The sequence below is a fragment of the Gymnoscopelus braueri genome (assembly GCF_963280865.1).
Source record: "Gymnoscopelus braueri genome assembly, chromosome: 14".
Lineage (NCBI taxonomy): Eukaryota > Metazoa > Chordata > Actinopteri > Myctophiformes > Myctophidae > Gymnoscopelus > Gymnoscopelus braueri.
Window position 1 is genome coordinate 53896028 of NC_137619.1, and position 12942 is coordinate 53908969.

Genomic DNA, 12942 nt, shown 5'->3' on the forward strand with positions numbered 1-12942 from the left:
GGGTCGGGGCGGTCAGTGGCGGGTCGTGGCTGTCAGTGACGGTCAGTGACGGGTCGTGGCGGGAGGCTTGGCGCTCGTGGCGGGAGGCGGCGCTCGTGGCGGGAGGCGGCGCTTGTGGCGGGCGGCGGTCAGTGGCGGTTCGTGGCTGTCAGTGGCGATCAGTGACGGGTCGTGGCGGGAGGCTTGGTGTTCGTGGCGGGAGGCACGGCACTCGTGGCGGGAGGCGGCGCTCGTGGCGGGAGGCTTGGCGCTCGGGCGGCGGTCAGTGGCGGTCAGTGGCGGTTCGTGGCTGTCAGTGGCGGTCAGTGACGGGTCGTGGCGGGAGGCTTGGCGTTCGTGGCGGGAGGCACGGCGCTCGTGGCGGGAGGCTTGGCGCTCGTGGCGGCTCGTGCCAGAAGCGCGGCGGAGGCGCGGCGGGCGCCACCGCCGTTTTGGGATTTCGCCCCTCCTGCAATTTTGACTACCACTGCTCTATACAGTGTTGAGTCTACAATGTCTGTTTATTTACACAGACGAGTGGCCAATATGTCTGTTGACTATCACAGTAGTCCTGCTCTCATAAATCAAAAAAAGTTAAAACATAAAAATAAACTTTACTAAAGGGTAAAATATTCGTTTGATTCAATCATATTTATTAGACAGGAATTATGTAAAAAGCAGAAAAATATATTTTCAAGGTAAATAATGCTGTGAGAAACAACACAAGATCAAAAAATCATTGTTTTTTTAGAACAACAATTTGAATAAAAAGTACAAATGGATGACACATTTCCATGACGAATCTCCTAACCAACAGACGGTGATTTTGTTAGGGGAAGGTAGAAATAAATTTCAACCAAATATTACCCTACTACTAGCCATTAAGATCGAGGACAGCATCTGTGTATTTCATATTTCTTTTGATATTCGCAAATAGCTGATATACAAGCTGATATTGTGGCAACAACCCACATGGAAAGAAAATATATGAACCTATATTGCAACATACAGTAAATGTTCAACATATATGCTACATATATGAAATTGGACCCCTACATATATGTCTCTCAACATATATGCACATATATATCCATATATGCACATATATGCGCATATATATGAATGCTGCATATATGCCCATATATGTAGGGGTCCAATTTCATATATGCATTATATATATATGCTAAATATAGGTCATATACAGTATGTTTATTTACACATATATGTTAAATATAGGTCATATATGTTTATTTACGCATATACAGTATGTTAAGGATATGTATACATGTACATAAATACAAATATGCATACCTACATGAATTAAATAAAACAACATCTAGAAGTTATTAAACATTAATTCAAAATCTCAATTCACAACAGAAAATAATTGGACAGGAATAACAGGAATAATAATTTCAATCATCTGCCTTTCGGCGATGCCTGAGCTCTGTCAACTTGCAGTTGATGGCTTGACCCAGCTGGCCTTTAGTTGCGTGCGGCCACTTCTTCATTGTTGCCTCTGCAAAGAGACCAAAAGGACATGAGACGACAGTGGAAAAATGCCTCGAGTCTATCTTCTAAAGACTCCAAGCATATAAGTTTTGCTACACCACCTGATTTAGTGTACATGAGTTTCCTTGTGAGTTTATCGGCTGATAGCCTAAAGCCTTTATTCAAACAGTATCTATTTTATTAGTTTATTAAACATGCAATTATTTTGAATTGTCTGAAAAGTGAGTGCATGTATGAGTCCAAGACACCTTCTATGTTTACAATTATTGGTTAGAATTATGTAATAATAATAATAACAATAGAATTATGTAAGTTTGTCTTGTCGAATGATCTCATGGTATGTTTCACATCACATGAACTTCACTTGTACGAACAACAGATTATCAGCACAGGTTGTTTACCAGAAAGAGCAATAAGATATGCTTCGCAATCAAGCAAATAAATTAAAGGCATGAATGAAAATGAATTAAAGGCATGGTCTGGTCATTGCACGAGTAGGCTATGGGTGAAGGAGGGATGAAGGTGCCGGTGTTATAACAGTGTTAAAACACAGAGGACCACCACAGTGGAAGCAGACTAGGCCAGATCTATTGGAATCCTGTGATCAGGAAGTGAGCAATTGGAAAGTTAGTGTATGATCACCCTACAGTAGGTGCCAAGCCGTGCAAGATACCATTAATGGTGTCGATGCTTACCTGCTGCCGTCTCCACTGATAGCTAATAAATAGTGAAACAGGGATGTTAAAGTAGCCAACTTAATTAAGGCATCAGCTATTACCCTTTTTCCTTTCTCAATTATTTTGTTTTTACTCACCAATTATGGCTGTCTTTTTCTCAGCGTCCAGGGCCTCCAGCTGATCCCCTTCACCTCGCTTAGGCTTTCCACCTTAAGAAATATTTCATGATTATTATTTTGCAAATGAAGATGGGCAATCCTGCCAATTTGCAGCAGCTAATGTTTACATTAATGGCCCTAAAGGCAATCCGTCGCACACACCAAGACTGCGTTTTAGTTTTTATTCTTGCATGATGGATGAAGACAAACGTTTCGGCTATGAAGGCTGGATAGCCGAAACATTTGTCCATCATGCAAGAACAAAAACTAAAACGCAGTCTTGGTGCGACCCATTACCTTTCAATAATATGATTTGAACGGGGATAAGTCAGAGCTCAGTGGTCACAATAAATGTTATCTACATTAATGGCCCTAAATAGACCCTTGTGGAATTGGTTCTGATTCCAATCATACTCTTTGAGTTATGGGGATCCTTGAATTTATAATGTTTGCAAACCACTGGGATAGCGTGGGACAATTATAAAAGAAACATTACTCGCAACAATTGCAGCAGCAAAAACGGTTTAGCCCTTAGAAAACAAGGGCAAGATAAAGAGTTGTTTTGGTGAATCAGTTTAGAAAGGATAACACGTGTGTAATTTGTTTTTACCATTGAGGTTGCTCTGAAGCAGGGTCTCGATGGGAAACGTGCCGAGGAGGAGCATTCGCACCATTGCAGTAGCAGTGCCTGCATTCATGGATGCCTTCCATGTGTCCCTTTTGCAGCACACTCCTGACCCCTTCATTATTTCCACCTGAAAGATACACGCATATAAATGCATTAGCAGGCCTAGAACTTAAACAAATATATTTTATGGTACATCATAATTTATTATATAATACAAACTAATATAGTTTGTATTGATCAGTAGTAAATAGTTGTCTATGTATGACTGCAGATATCTCAAACCCTCACCCTAACCCTACGGGCACACCTAAACCTAACCTTAACCCTCTTCCAACCCTTAACGCACCCCTCACCAACCTTAATCCTGTCGGACCAATGCTATGTCTAACCAAAGTATGCCTCCCGTCCTGAACTCAGGCCTCCCGTCCTGAATCGAACATGGGCATTGTGGTAATGCAACAGTTTTTTAGTTACCCATCAAAAGTAGAACCACTGGCCAGATAATATTTTCAATTCATGTAAGGCTACACATCACACAAATCTTTACGAATATGCATCTACTTACCATCTCTGGAGTTTTCTCTGGCGCTGGAGTTTTCTCTGGCGCTGGAGCTTTCTCTGGCGCTGGAGTTTTCTCTGGCGCTGGAGTTTTCCCTGGCGCTGGAGCTTTCTCTGGTGCTGGAGCTTTCTCTGGCACTGGAGTCTCTCCATGGAGCTGGAGATTAAACAGTGACATGACATACATATACAGTTAATTCATAATGTGGTAATAAGTGGGCAATATATATAAAAAAATAACCCTATAGAATATGCACATGTCAAATAGCAAAAAATATCCATGTTGTTTTCCAGCCTCACAATGTGGTGCTATTTTGTGGAGGTGGGGTGGGTGGGCGTTTTGTCACCCACACATGGTGTGATTTCACGTGATCGGGGTGGATTAAGCTACATGTCAAACCATGTGCATTCATGAAACATACTGCTGTCAAACATGAGTGACTTACTTTGTCATTTCCTCCACCAACATCATCCACAGGCTGCTCCTGACGCTCCTCAGCTGCCACAGCATTTAGAGGCTTTTACAAGAGAAGCAAGGGGAAATAAATAGTTTTAGTTAGTTTTCTATGACGTACGTCTCATTTGTTTCAGCCTAATTTGACTGCCATTTATTTCCATTATGATATGAAAAAAATGATGGAGGTTTGTTGGTTTGAGGCACAATTGTCACTTTGTGAGATTAGCCCTGCAGACAAATTTGTAGACTTCTTAAAGGAGAATTTTGGACTAAAGTTTTCTTACCTTTTCTATGACGATATGATATCTTAGGATGAATGGTACAGTAGAAAAATTTCATAACTCCACCCCTGACAGCTTAAAAGGTGCGCGGATAGGCCTTAGGTTAGATCACATATTTGCAGCCAAAAAAAAAAAAAAAAAAAAAAACATAAGTCTCGCTAGACAAGATTGAAATCTCGAGATTTCAATCTCGTCTAGCGAGACTTTTTTTTTTTTTTTTTGGGACAGTGTTCTGTCACTATGAACGTCAGATCTCACCAAAAAAAATAATAAAAAAAGCTATTAAAATATGTGATCTAACCTAAGGCCTATCCGCGCACCTTTTAAGCTGTGGCGGCTCAGGGGTGGAGTTATGAAATTTTTCTACTGTACCATTCATCCTAAGATATCATAACGTCATAGAAAAGGTAAGAAAACTTTAGTCCAAAATTCTCCTTTAAGGCTGATACATAGTCTGGATTTTCGGTGGCGAGGTGACCACCGAACTACAACATGACGTCACAAGCCGCGGTGAAGAGCAAACCACCGCCCCAGCCCTTCTCTCACCACCGCTCAACGTTATTTCAGCTCCGGTGGTCACCTCACCACCGAAAATCCAGACTATGAATGAGCCTTAAAAAAATTAATCCTTGGAATAAAAAAGGTTACTCACATCCATGTACACAGAGGTTGCTGCACTCTGTTGGAGAAGGAAGACAGTATGTTACATTATTGAACAAGTAAATACAAAAACAGCAAGTGAATTGTCCTAATCAGCCTAACATCACACAAATCCATAGCTGATAAAGTGATACAAATAAGAGGAACTTACTCTTCTAGCAATTGAGGCAATGTCCTCCTTCATTTGAGGAATATCTAGTGGGGAGAATCACATCATTTACAATCAGATCAACATAGCAACTTAAATGCAATTAATACATTAACAACCAGGTCCATTGATAGCCCATTTACGAAACAGAGAAGTCCTATCCAGTTGTATTAAACCAATATGCAATACAATAATTAAAAAAAAATACTTACGCTTTATTATAAGGTCTTTTAAATTATCGTTTTCATTCTTCAGGACCATGTTAGCATCCCTCAACTCTTGGATAGTTTTCTGGAACTGGTTCATTTTTTTCTTTTCCCACATTGCATTGTCTCGTTCCTTCTGCATCTCACTTGCCTACACAGACACACAGAGACACTAGGTACTTGGTTTGACAGGCCATGTTACAAATAAAGATGTTGACTCACAGTTCTGAGTGAATAATGTTGAATATTAATGCAACAATGGAAAGCAATAATCAAAGCCACACACACACACACACACACACACACACACACACACACACACACACACACACACACACACACACCTTTTTCTTTGCATTAGGTCTCTCGACTCTCTCCTCCTCATCCAGAGGCTTTGGAACAATGTCCTCCTCTACATCACTGTCATCAGCGTATTTCCGGTTGCGCTTGAGAACCCGTTTAGCAGTAGTGTCTGCCTCATTGCTCTCAATTGCACTGAGTACCGTTTTCAGAGTCATCTCCTTATCTGGTGCAGATAAATAAACTTGTTAATATTACACTGTAGGCTCTGTATTAAAGACTCAGTTTTTCTCTGTTATGAAACAGCTACTGTACAGTTGTTCATGCCAAACATAGGTATAGGTGTAGAGGGAAAAAAAGAGCAGACCGAGTAAAAAAAAAAGAAGCATAATCTGAAACACATTTTTATATAATATAGAGGGGGTCCCTGCTTCATCTCTCTCTCAGCTAGGGGGTCCTTGGCCTGAAAACGTTGAAGCCATAAAGCATTAAGCTTGTTTAGGGTCCATCATTTGATCATCAGAACATTGAGACATACAAAAGGGAAAAACATATACAGTGAGGGGAAAGGGGGAGGCAAGCTGAGATAAAACAGTGCAGGTTTCTGTTAATTTAATTTTGTTACAAAAGCTAAATAAATATATCATGTACATACTTGCAACCTTATCCTGGCTTGGTATACCTGCCACGTTCCCTTAGGCCCCTTGCGTCCATGGCGCCATTCAACCAAATATACATCTGGACTACCTTCGTCTCCGTTTAGGTAGGACTCTTCATCAAAGTCTCGAATACATGCAATTGGGAGAATGCTCCGAAGTCCTTTATCGGAGCCATCTGTCCACTCCACCAAGGCAAATGTGACCATGATGACATAAATGTATTTTAATTCTCAAACAAAAGTATCTGTCGTAAAAGTTGTTCTCCTGTCAATGTTAACGGCTACCAGCTGGAATTCAAACATGGAGAAAGACGCCGTACTTATGCGCATGCGCATAAGCGCGACACGTGTTGTGAGTGTCGCTTTACTGTGACGTCACATGATCTAATTCTCTAATAATATATATAATATATACATATAAACAATAAAAAGGGTAACATAGTGACAACTGTTTGTTCAGATTGCATGTTTAACAATAATGTACATTTATAAAATTAAAAATAATATATTTGATACTACTCCGAAAATGATCACGTGACCAGAGCCACTAACTTCCGGTCAAATAGCATTAGCCTCCATTAGCCCGAGTGGACTTTTCTTTCCTCCTCCTCTTACAGTAGAGACAACAAGCAGTCGCCAGTTCGCCCGTTAATTTGCCCGAAAGACGTTCATCAATGGATCCATCGGATCGACTTGTGAGATATAAACGATACCTCGTCGACGATGAAGCAGCCATTCCACGCACAACAAAGAAAAGATGGAAAAAGCAGTAAGTTTTATTGTCCATGAAAATGTTTGCTAGCGATGCTAACGCTAGCATGCAAAAGTCAACATCGAACGTTATAATGAATTTCAGTTTCATTACTTTTATTTGACACTTGCTTTGGAGATGCAAACGTATATTTAGGGGAATCTTTAAGCCAGGGGTCTTCAACAGGGGGTCCGGGACCCCTAGGGGGTCCTCAGAGTTACTACAGGGGGTCCGCCAAATCTTTGTGTGATAGGATTTTTTTTTACCTTAACCACTTGAACCCTAGCATCCCTTTTCTGAGGAGAACTTTAGTCAAAAATAGCATTTTTGGCAAAGAGGTATAGGTGTAGAGGAAAAAAGAGCAGACCAAGTTTAAAAAAAAAAGTTTAATCTAAAACACAATTTTATACAATATAGAGGGGGTCCCTGCTTCATCTCTCTCTCAGCTAGGGGGTCCTTGGCCTGAAAACGTTGAAGATCCCTGCTTTAAGCTGTGGCCAACTCTTAATAAAATCCTCTTCTTTAATGCTAACAAACATTGCTGGGATATGAGGCAAATTGTCAAAGCATGCATTCTGTTGTTGGACAGAAATAAACATATTTAATACCCCCACCCCTTTTAAAATAATTATACAAACATTATAATCATGACTCTGGCGACTTTACATGTTACATGTTGTTTTGTATCACACTACATAGGATAATCCTACAATGAGGCTGACCTGAACTATTTTTTTTCTAATCTCAGGCATTCCACCAAAGATGATGCAGAGCAGAGGGCCTTGATGAAGCTGATGATGCCTCTACTGCTTCTACATCACAGTAAGTTTCCAACACACACACACACACAGTATATACACAGATCTGTTGCACCCGCTCCTGATTGGAATGAAAAATGCATAAATGTGATAAATGCTTCGTTTGTACTCACCCATTAACCCATTTAGACCTGCGGGACGATTCTACAAATGTCTTTTAAATCATGACAGTTTTCTGAATAACCTATGTTTCTATGTGAGTCATTCTCACACATTTTCATGTCAAGGACCCCCCAAGATTATATCTGTATTTGGCCGCCGACCCCCATCTGAAAATATGTTGTTACAGGGACCAGAAGAAGCAAATATTTGAGTTAAAAACGTTGGCTCTGAAAGAATATATAAAGCTTTGTACTACATTTTCATTAAAAAAAAATAGCAGATCCACAAACTCGTAGCGCGGCACTCGGTGCCGTGCTATGAGCTTGTGGATCTGCTATTTTTTAATAGGGGTAGATCTGCTATTTTTCAAAAGGGGTTCCCGCCCAAAATGGGTTAAATATCCATGTGAAGGTTCAGGCACAAAACGTGTATAGTCAATTATCTCCACTTTTTCACAAGATGCACACGGAAGACTTTCTCTCCGGAATGATCGATGGACTGAATTTACCAAAACCTCCTCTGATCACCACAAACGTCATCAATTGACCAGGGAAGCACAAATGTTTGGGACACACAATAGAGGGTATGCGCATGCTTAAAGTGAATAGCACATCAAGTGGCAAATCGAGTGGCATAGCAACATGCAAAGTGAGTTTAACTTTGTTTAATGCAATCAGATAGGACTTTTATGTTTGGATGCATGCGTTTCAAGGCCAGAAAATAGTTTTTTGCCACTCAGTAGGCATTCCTGCATAACTTCCGGGTTTGATGATGATGTCACACGCATACCCTCTATTGGCAGGTGCATTGCGATAGGTGCTGGGTAATTAATGACACCACCTGTTTCCCTGATGACGTTTGTGATGATCAACGGAAGTTTTGACAAATTAAGTCCAGCTGTCATTTCGAGCTCCTTTACCCGGAGAGAAAGGCATCCGGGTGCAGCTCGTGAAAAAGTGGAGATATTTGACTAAATACACGTTTTGTGCCAGAACTTTCACATGGTTGTGAAACTAGAGGACAATATCGCACTTATCACATTTTGCCGCCCTAACCGCAAGTCTATGTCTGCGATCTATGGCTCCGGTTAGTAGAATACTGTACCTACTGTATGTAACAACCGAGATATTCTAGGGCTAGCAATCACACAGCCTGTTCGTCGAAAAACTACTTATGTTACATCTTTCATGATCTGCTATACATGTTTTGGAAAAAGTTTTTTCTAATTTCAATCAAAATATTTTCAGGAATGTCATGACTGTGGGAACCCTGGACAGAGACATGTACCCCTCACTGCAGCGCGCAATAGGGAGGAGGGGGCGGGGCGGGGCTCCGTGAGGAGGGAGCGGGGCTCCGTGAGGAGGGGGTGGGCTTAAATAATTATGTATAAATTAGCCTATATTTTATTTAAGACAGTAAAAATCGCTAATCAAAAAATCATAGGCTACTACTGATTACAATTCTTAGTAATAATTAATGTTTATAGTTTAATATAATATAATAATACCGAAATTCTTTATAGGCCTAAATGGTAAATGGTGCATTTATATAGCGCCTTTATCTAAATAAATCTAAATCTATCTAATCTAAATCCTGGTATAAAAACCTTGTTTCATGGTAGGCCTACAATGTCTTATAACAATGGAATCAGCATGATATAACGTAATAATGGAAAATACCATCCCTGTGAGTGACAAGTGCAATACAAATAAAATATGAACAACAAATTACCTCTTATAGTGACTTATTATGTACTCACTGTATAATGGATTTTAATGCATTTTAAGAGTGACTATAAAGCATTATAAAATGATTGCAATGTCTTACAACTATGATATTTAACATAGATAGAAACTGTCATTATACAATGGTTTGTGTTATGAGTGCGTAGAACTGTGTTATATGCATTTCATGATGCATTTATACTTGGCCTTATAATGATTTATAACACATTGGCTGGATGGCAACCACAAGGTTCCCAGTTCAAACCCGGGCTAGAGTTAGTGTCGAAGTGTCCTTGAGCAAGACACTGAAACGTTGGTGCCTTGCAGTTGAATTCCTCATGTGTAAATGGGTGAATGTAATGCACAATCTATGTAAAGAGCCTTGGATAAAGGCGTTCTATAATTGCACCATTTTACCTCCCCATAGATGATTCAGGACAGTGATTTTTCATATAGAAATCACATTTATTATTGAGGGTTAAATGCCTTGCTCAAGGGAACCTATTTGGTAATTGCTGAGGGAGTGTACGGCATTTCTCATTTACCTTCCTAACCAGGACTTTCCCAGCCAGGACTTTCCCAGCCAGTATGGGTTTTGAACCACAGACCTTCCCCAACTTGGTGTCACTTATGGTATATCATCATGTCACTAGATCTCCAAGCCCACAGCACATTTTTCACATATTCTTAGATTTAACAAATACAGTATAGGCCCTTTATACATTGTACGGATATATGTCAGAACATGTTCTGACATATATCCATATATGGAGATCTAAGGGATGACATCAGGGGCCTCCTGTCGCATTTACTATGACATCAGGTTCCTAACAGATTCCTAACAGCAACCTTCGGTTGCAATGACCCTAATGTTACCCTAGTGTTAACTGATCTGAATTACTTCAATGGAATGTAATATAATGGATTGTATACTTTTACTGTCTTCAAATGTTTTAATAAGACTGTACATGTTTTTATTGTGTTGTGTTGTGAATACAAGATAGGTGGGCACATCACCTTTTTTGGGACGACTGGAACCTGGACGAGTACCCTCTGTGATTGACCATTATAAACCTAATTTTAACCTTCTATGATTTAACTGTGTAGCACTCCCTGTGAGTGACAATTGCAATACAAATAAAATATGAAGCAAAAATATTACCTCTTATAGTGCAGTGACTTACGTACCTAGTGTATAATGGATTGTAATGCATTTTAAGAGTGACTATAAAGCATTATAAAATGATTGCAATGTCTTACAAACAGCTATGAAAATGTAACATACTGTATGATACAAACAATTGTATAATGACACTTTCTTTGTGTTATACGCACTTATGAGTGCGTATCATCATCCTATAATTCTAGTAAGCTCTGAGACCAAGCTCTGAGACCAAGCTCTGAGACCAAACCTGTGAGCCCAAACCTCTGAGCCCAAACCTCTGAGCCCAAACCTCTGAGCCCAAAATGTTTCTGCCCGGTTCTCCTCAGTGCCTGGAGCTATTCATCTCAAATTGCGCACAGCCATTGACCATTACCATGTGCATGGAACTGTGCAGCCCGTTTTTCGATTACATCAAATCTCAGCTTATTATTACCGTTTATGTGTCATTATGTGTCAAACAATGGGAGATCACGCTGCGCAGGGTTGCCAGGTTTCGCGAGACAAACAAGCTGGAAGGTCTATGAAAACAAGGCCAAACGAAGCGAGCCCTACAAGCAACAAGGTCTATGAAAAGAAGGCTAAACGAAGCACCGTCACACATATACATTGCCTCTTGGAAAACAGCCAATCTACAAGCTCACAACGCGTCCCCACACCCACCTCCACTTTCACAACCAACACCAAAAACACACTTCCACCAATATTGCCCCTAAACCGCTTACAATAGGCGAACATGGCAACACCAAAGTCTGTCACACCATAGACTCCGCCCACTCTGGCCCGGGGCGGGAGGGGGCGGGCGAGTAACATGCCTACGCCAGGGAGTCGCATTTCATTCTACATCGTGGCTCCGTGGTGGTGTGTGTGAGATGATCGCACCACAACTTGGGTCCGCGCCCGTGTATGCGTGGACACGCACGTGCGCATGCACGTTGGGGAGGCACGTGTGACATGTCACAATGTACATTATTTGTGTTTGCGCGACGCCCGTGTGTGTGTTCGCGACGGGCCACGGGCCGCATGAAGATGTACCGTGTGTGTGTGTGTAGTGTGTGTGTGTGTGTGTGTGTGTGTGTGTGTGTGTGTGTGTGTGTGTGTGTGTGTGTGTGTGTGTGTGTGTGTGTGTGTGTGTGTGAGCGCTCGCAACGGGTCGCGCGCGTGTGTGTGTGTTGAACGTGCTTCGCCCAATTTAAGTACATTGGAGTTTTGGAGGTACAAGCATGTGAAATTGACAAAGGCTCTTTTGTCTCCCCTAAACACGGTCGCCCCGTATCGCAACGAATGGTGGAGAGCGTTTATTTGTTAAGGACGCCCATACATTCTCCACTGTTGAATGTGCACCCTTTAAGTGCATATCTGGATGCACATATTATATTGTTGTTGTTAAGTTGAAATAATAGTTGTACAAGTTGTAATAACAGTGTTGTATAATTATTTTTGCTGTAGTAATCAATTCATTATAATATAAGTACAATGAATGACAGAATATATATGTATGTATGTATGTATGTATGTATGTATGTATGTATGTATGTATGTATGTATGTATGTATGTATGTATGTATGTATGTATGTATGTGTGTGTGTGTGTGTGTGTGTGTGTGTGTGTGTGTGTATATGTATATATGTATATGTATATATGTATGTATGTACAGTAGGACGTGCAATAACCCCACGTTTGCAACTACTTTTGCCTGCGCACTTCACCGGGTATGGTCTAGTAACTGTAATTATAGTGTTATATGCATTTCATGATGCATTTATACTTAATAACAGTAACACATGTCATGAAGAATTTTAGAATTACTTAGTAAACTATGGTTATAATGCATTAGACATGTGAGGCATAGTGCACTACTTTCTGATCCTGCATCCTTCTATGGCTACATTATATTGATGTGGACCTTTGTGCTCAATACCCATGTTTAGAATTCCACAGCACCAGCTCCTTATGGGAGCTCATTTGGCACATTTCTCACTTCTACCTCCTCATGATAATCAGGACAGTGACAACTTGCCTTTGTCAATTTCACATGCTTGTACCTCCAAAACTCCAATGTACTTAAGGTGACAATATTCAGAAAGATGCTACAAGGTCAGTAGTTGAAATTGTGTTGTATTAGATGGAAAATTGCAATACCCGAAATATACCCCACTTGG

At 40.6% G+C, this 12942-nt stretch overlaps 1 protein-coding gene and 1 long non-coding RNA gene across 3 annotated transcripts; one reads left to right on the plus strand and one right to left on the minus strand.

Moving 5' to 3' along the window:
- Positions 1 to 1380: 1380 nt before the first annotated feature.
- On the minus strand, positions 1381 to 6529 carry LOC308100225 (uncharacterized protein). Of its 2 annotated transcripts, XM_080449194.1 has the most exons (11): positions 6216 to 6529; positions 5609 to 5790; positions 5271 to 5415; positions 5062 to 5105; positions 4903 to 4929; positions 3959 to 4030; positions 3520 to 3669; positions 2937 to 3081; positions 2306 to 2377; positions 2187 to 2208; positions 1381 to 1498 (listed from the first exon to the last, which is right to left on the minus strand). In XM_080449194.1, the coding sequence occupies exons 1-11, from the start codon at positions 6427 to 6429 to the stop codon at positions 1465 to 1467; spliced, it is 1107 nt and encodes a 368-aa protein (XP_080305320.1). In that variant the 5' UTR covers positions 6430 to 6529; the 3' UTR covers positions 1381 to 1464. The 2 variants fall into 2 exon arrangements, with proteins under 2 accessions (XP_080305320.1, XP_080305319.1); XM_080449193.1 differs by lacking the exon at positions 2187 to 2208 and having other exon boundaries at positions 1387 to 1498.
- A 98-nt stretch (positions 6530 to 6627) lies between these two features.
- Positions 6628 to 9167, plus strand: LOC308100226. The gene is made up of 3 exons (XR_013934423.1): positions 6628 to 6991; positions 7722 to 7795; positions 9141 to 9167. It is a non-coding gene; the product is annotated as an uncharacterized lncRNA (long non-coding RNA).
- Positions 9168 to 12942: the final 3775 nt, after the last annotated feature.

Coding starts and splice junctions, on each gene's coding strand:
- LOC308100225 (XM_080449193.1), bottom strand. CDS start 6,429: ATGGTCACATTTGCCTTGGTGGAGTGGACAGATGGCTCCGATAAAGGA. Junction 5,791..6,215: donor CAGGATAAGGTTGCAAGTAT/GTACATGATATA, acceptor TATCTGCACCAG/ATAAGGAGATGACTCTGAAA. Junction 2,378..2,936: donor GCTTCAGAGCAACCTCAATG/GTAAAAACAAAT, acceptor ATATTTCTTAAG/GTGGAAAGCCTAAGCGAGGT.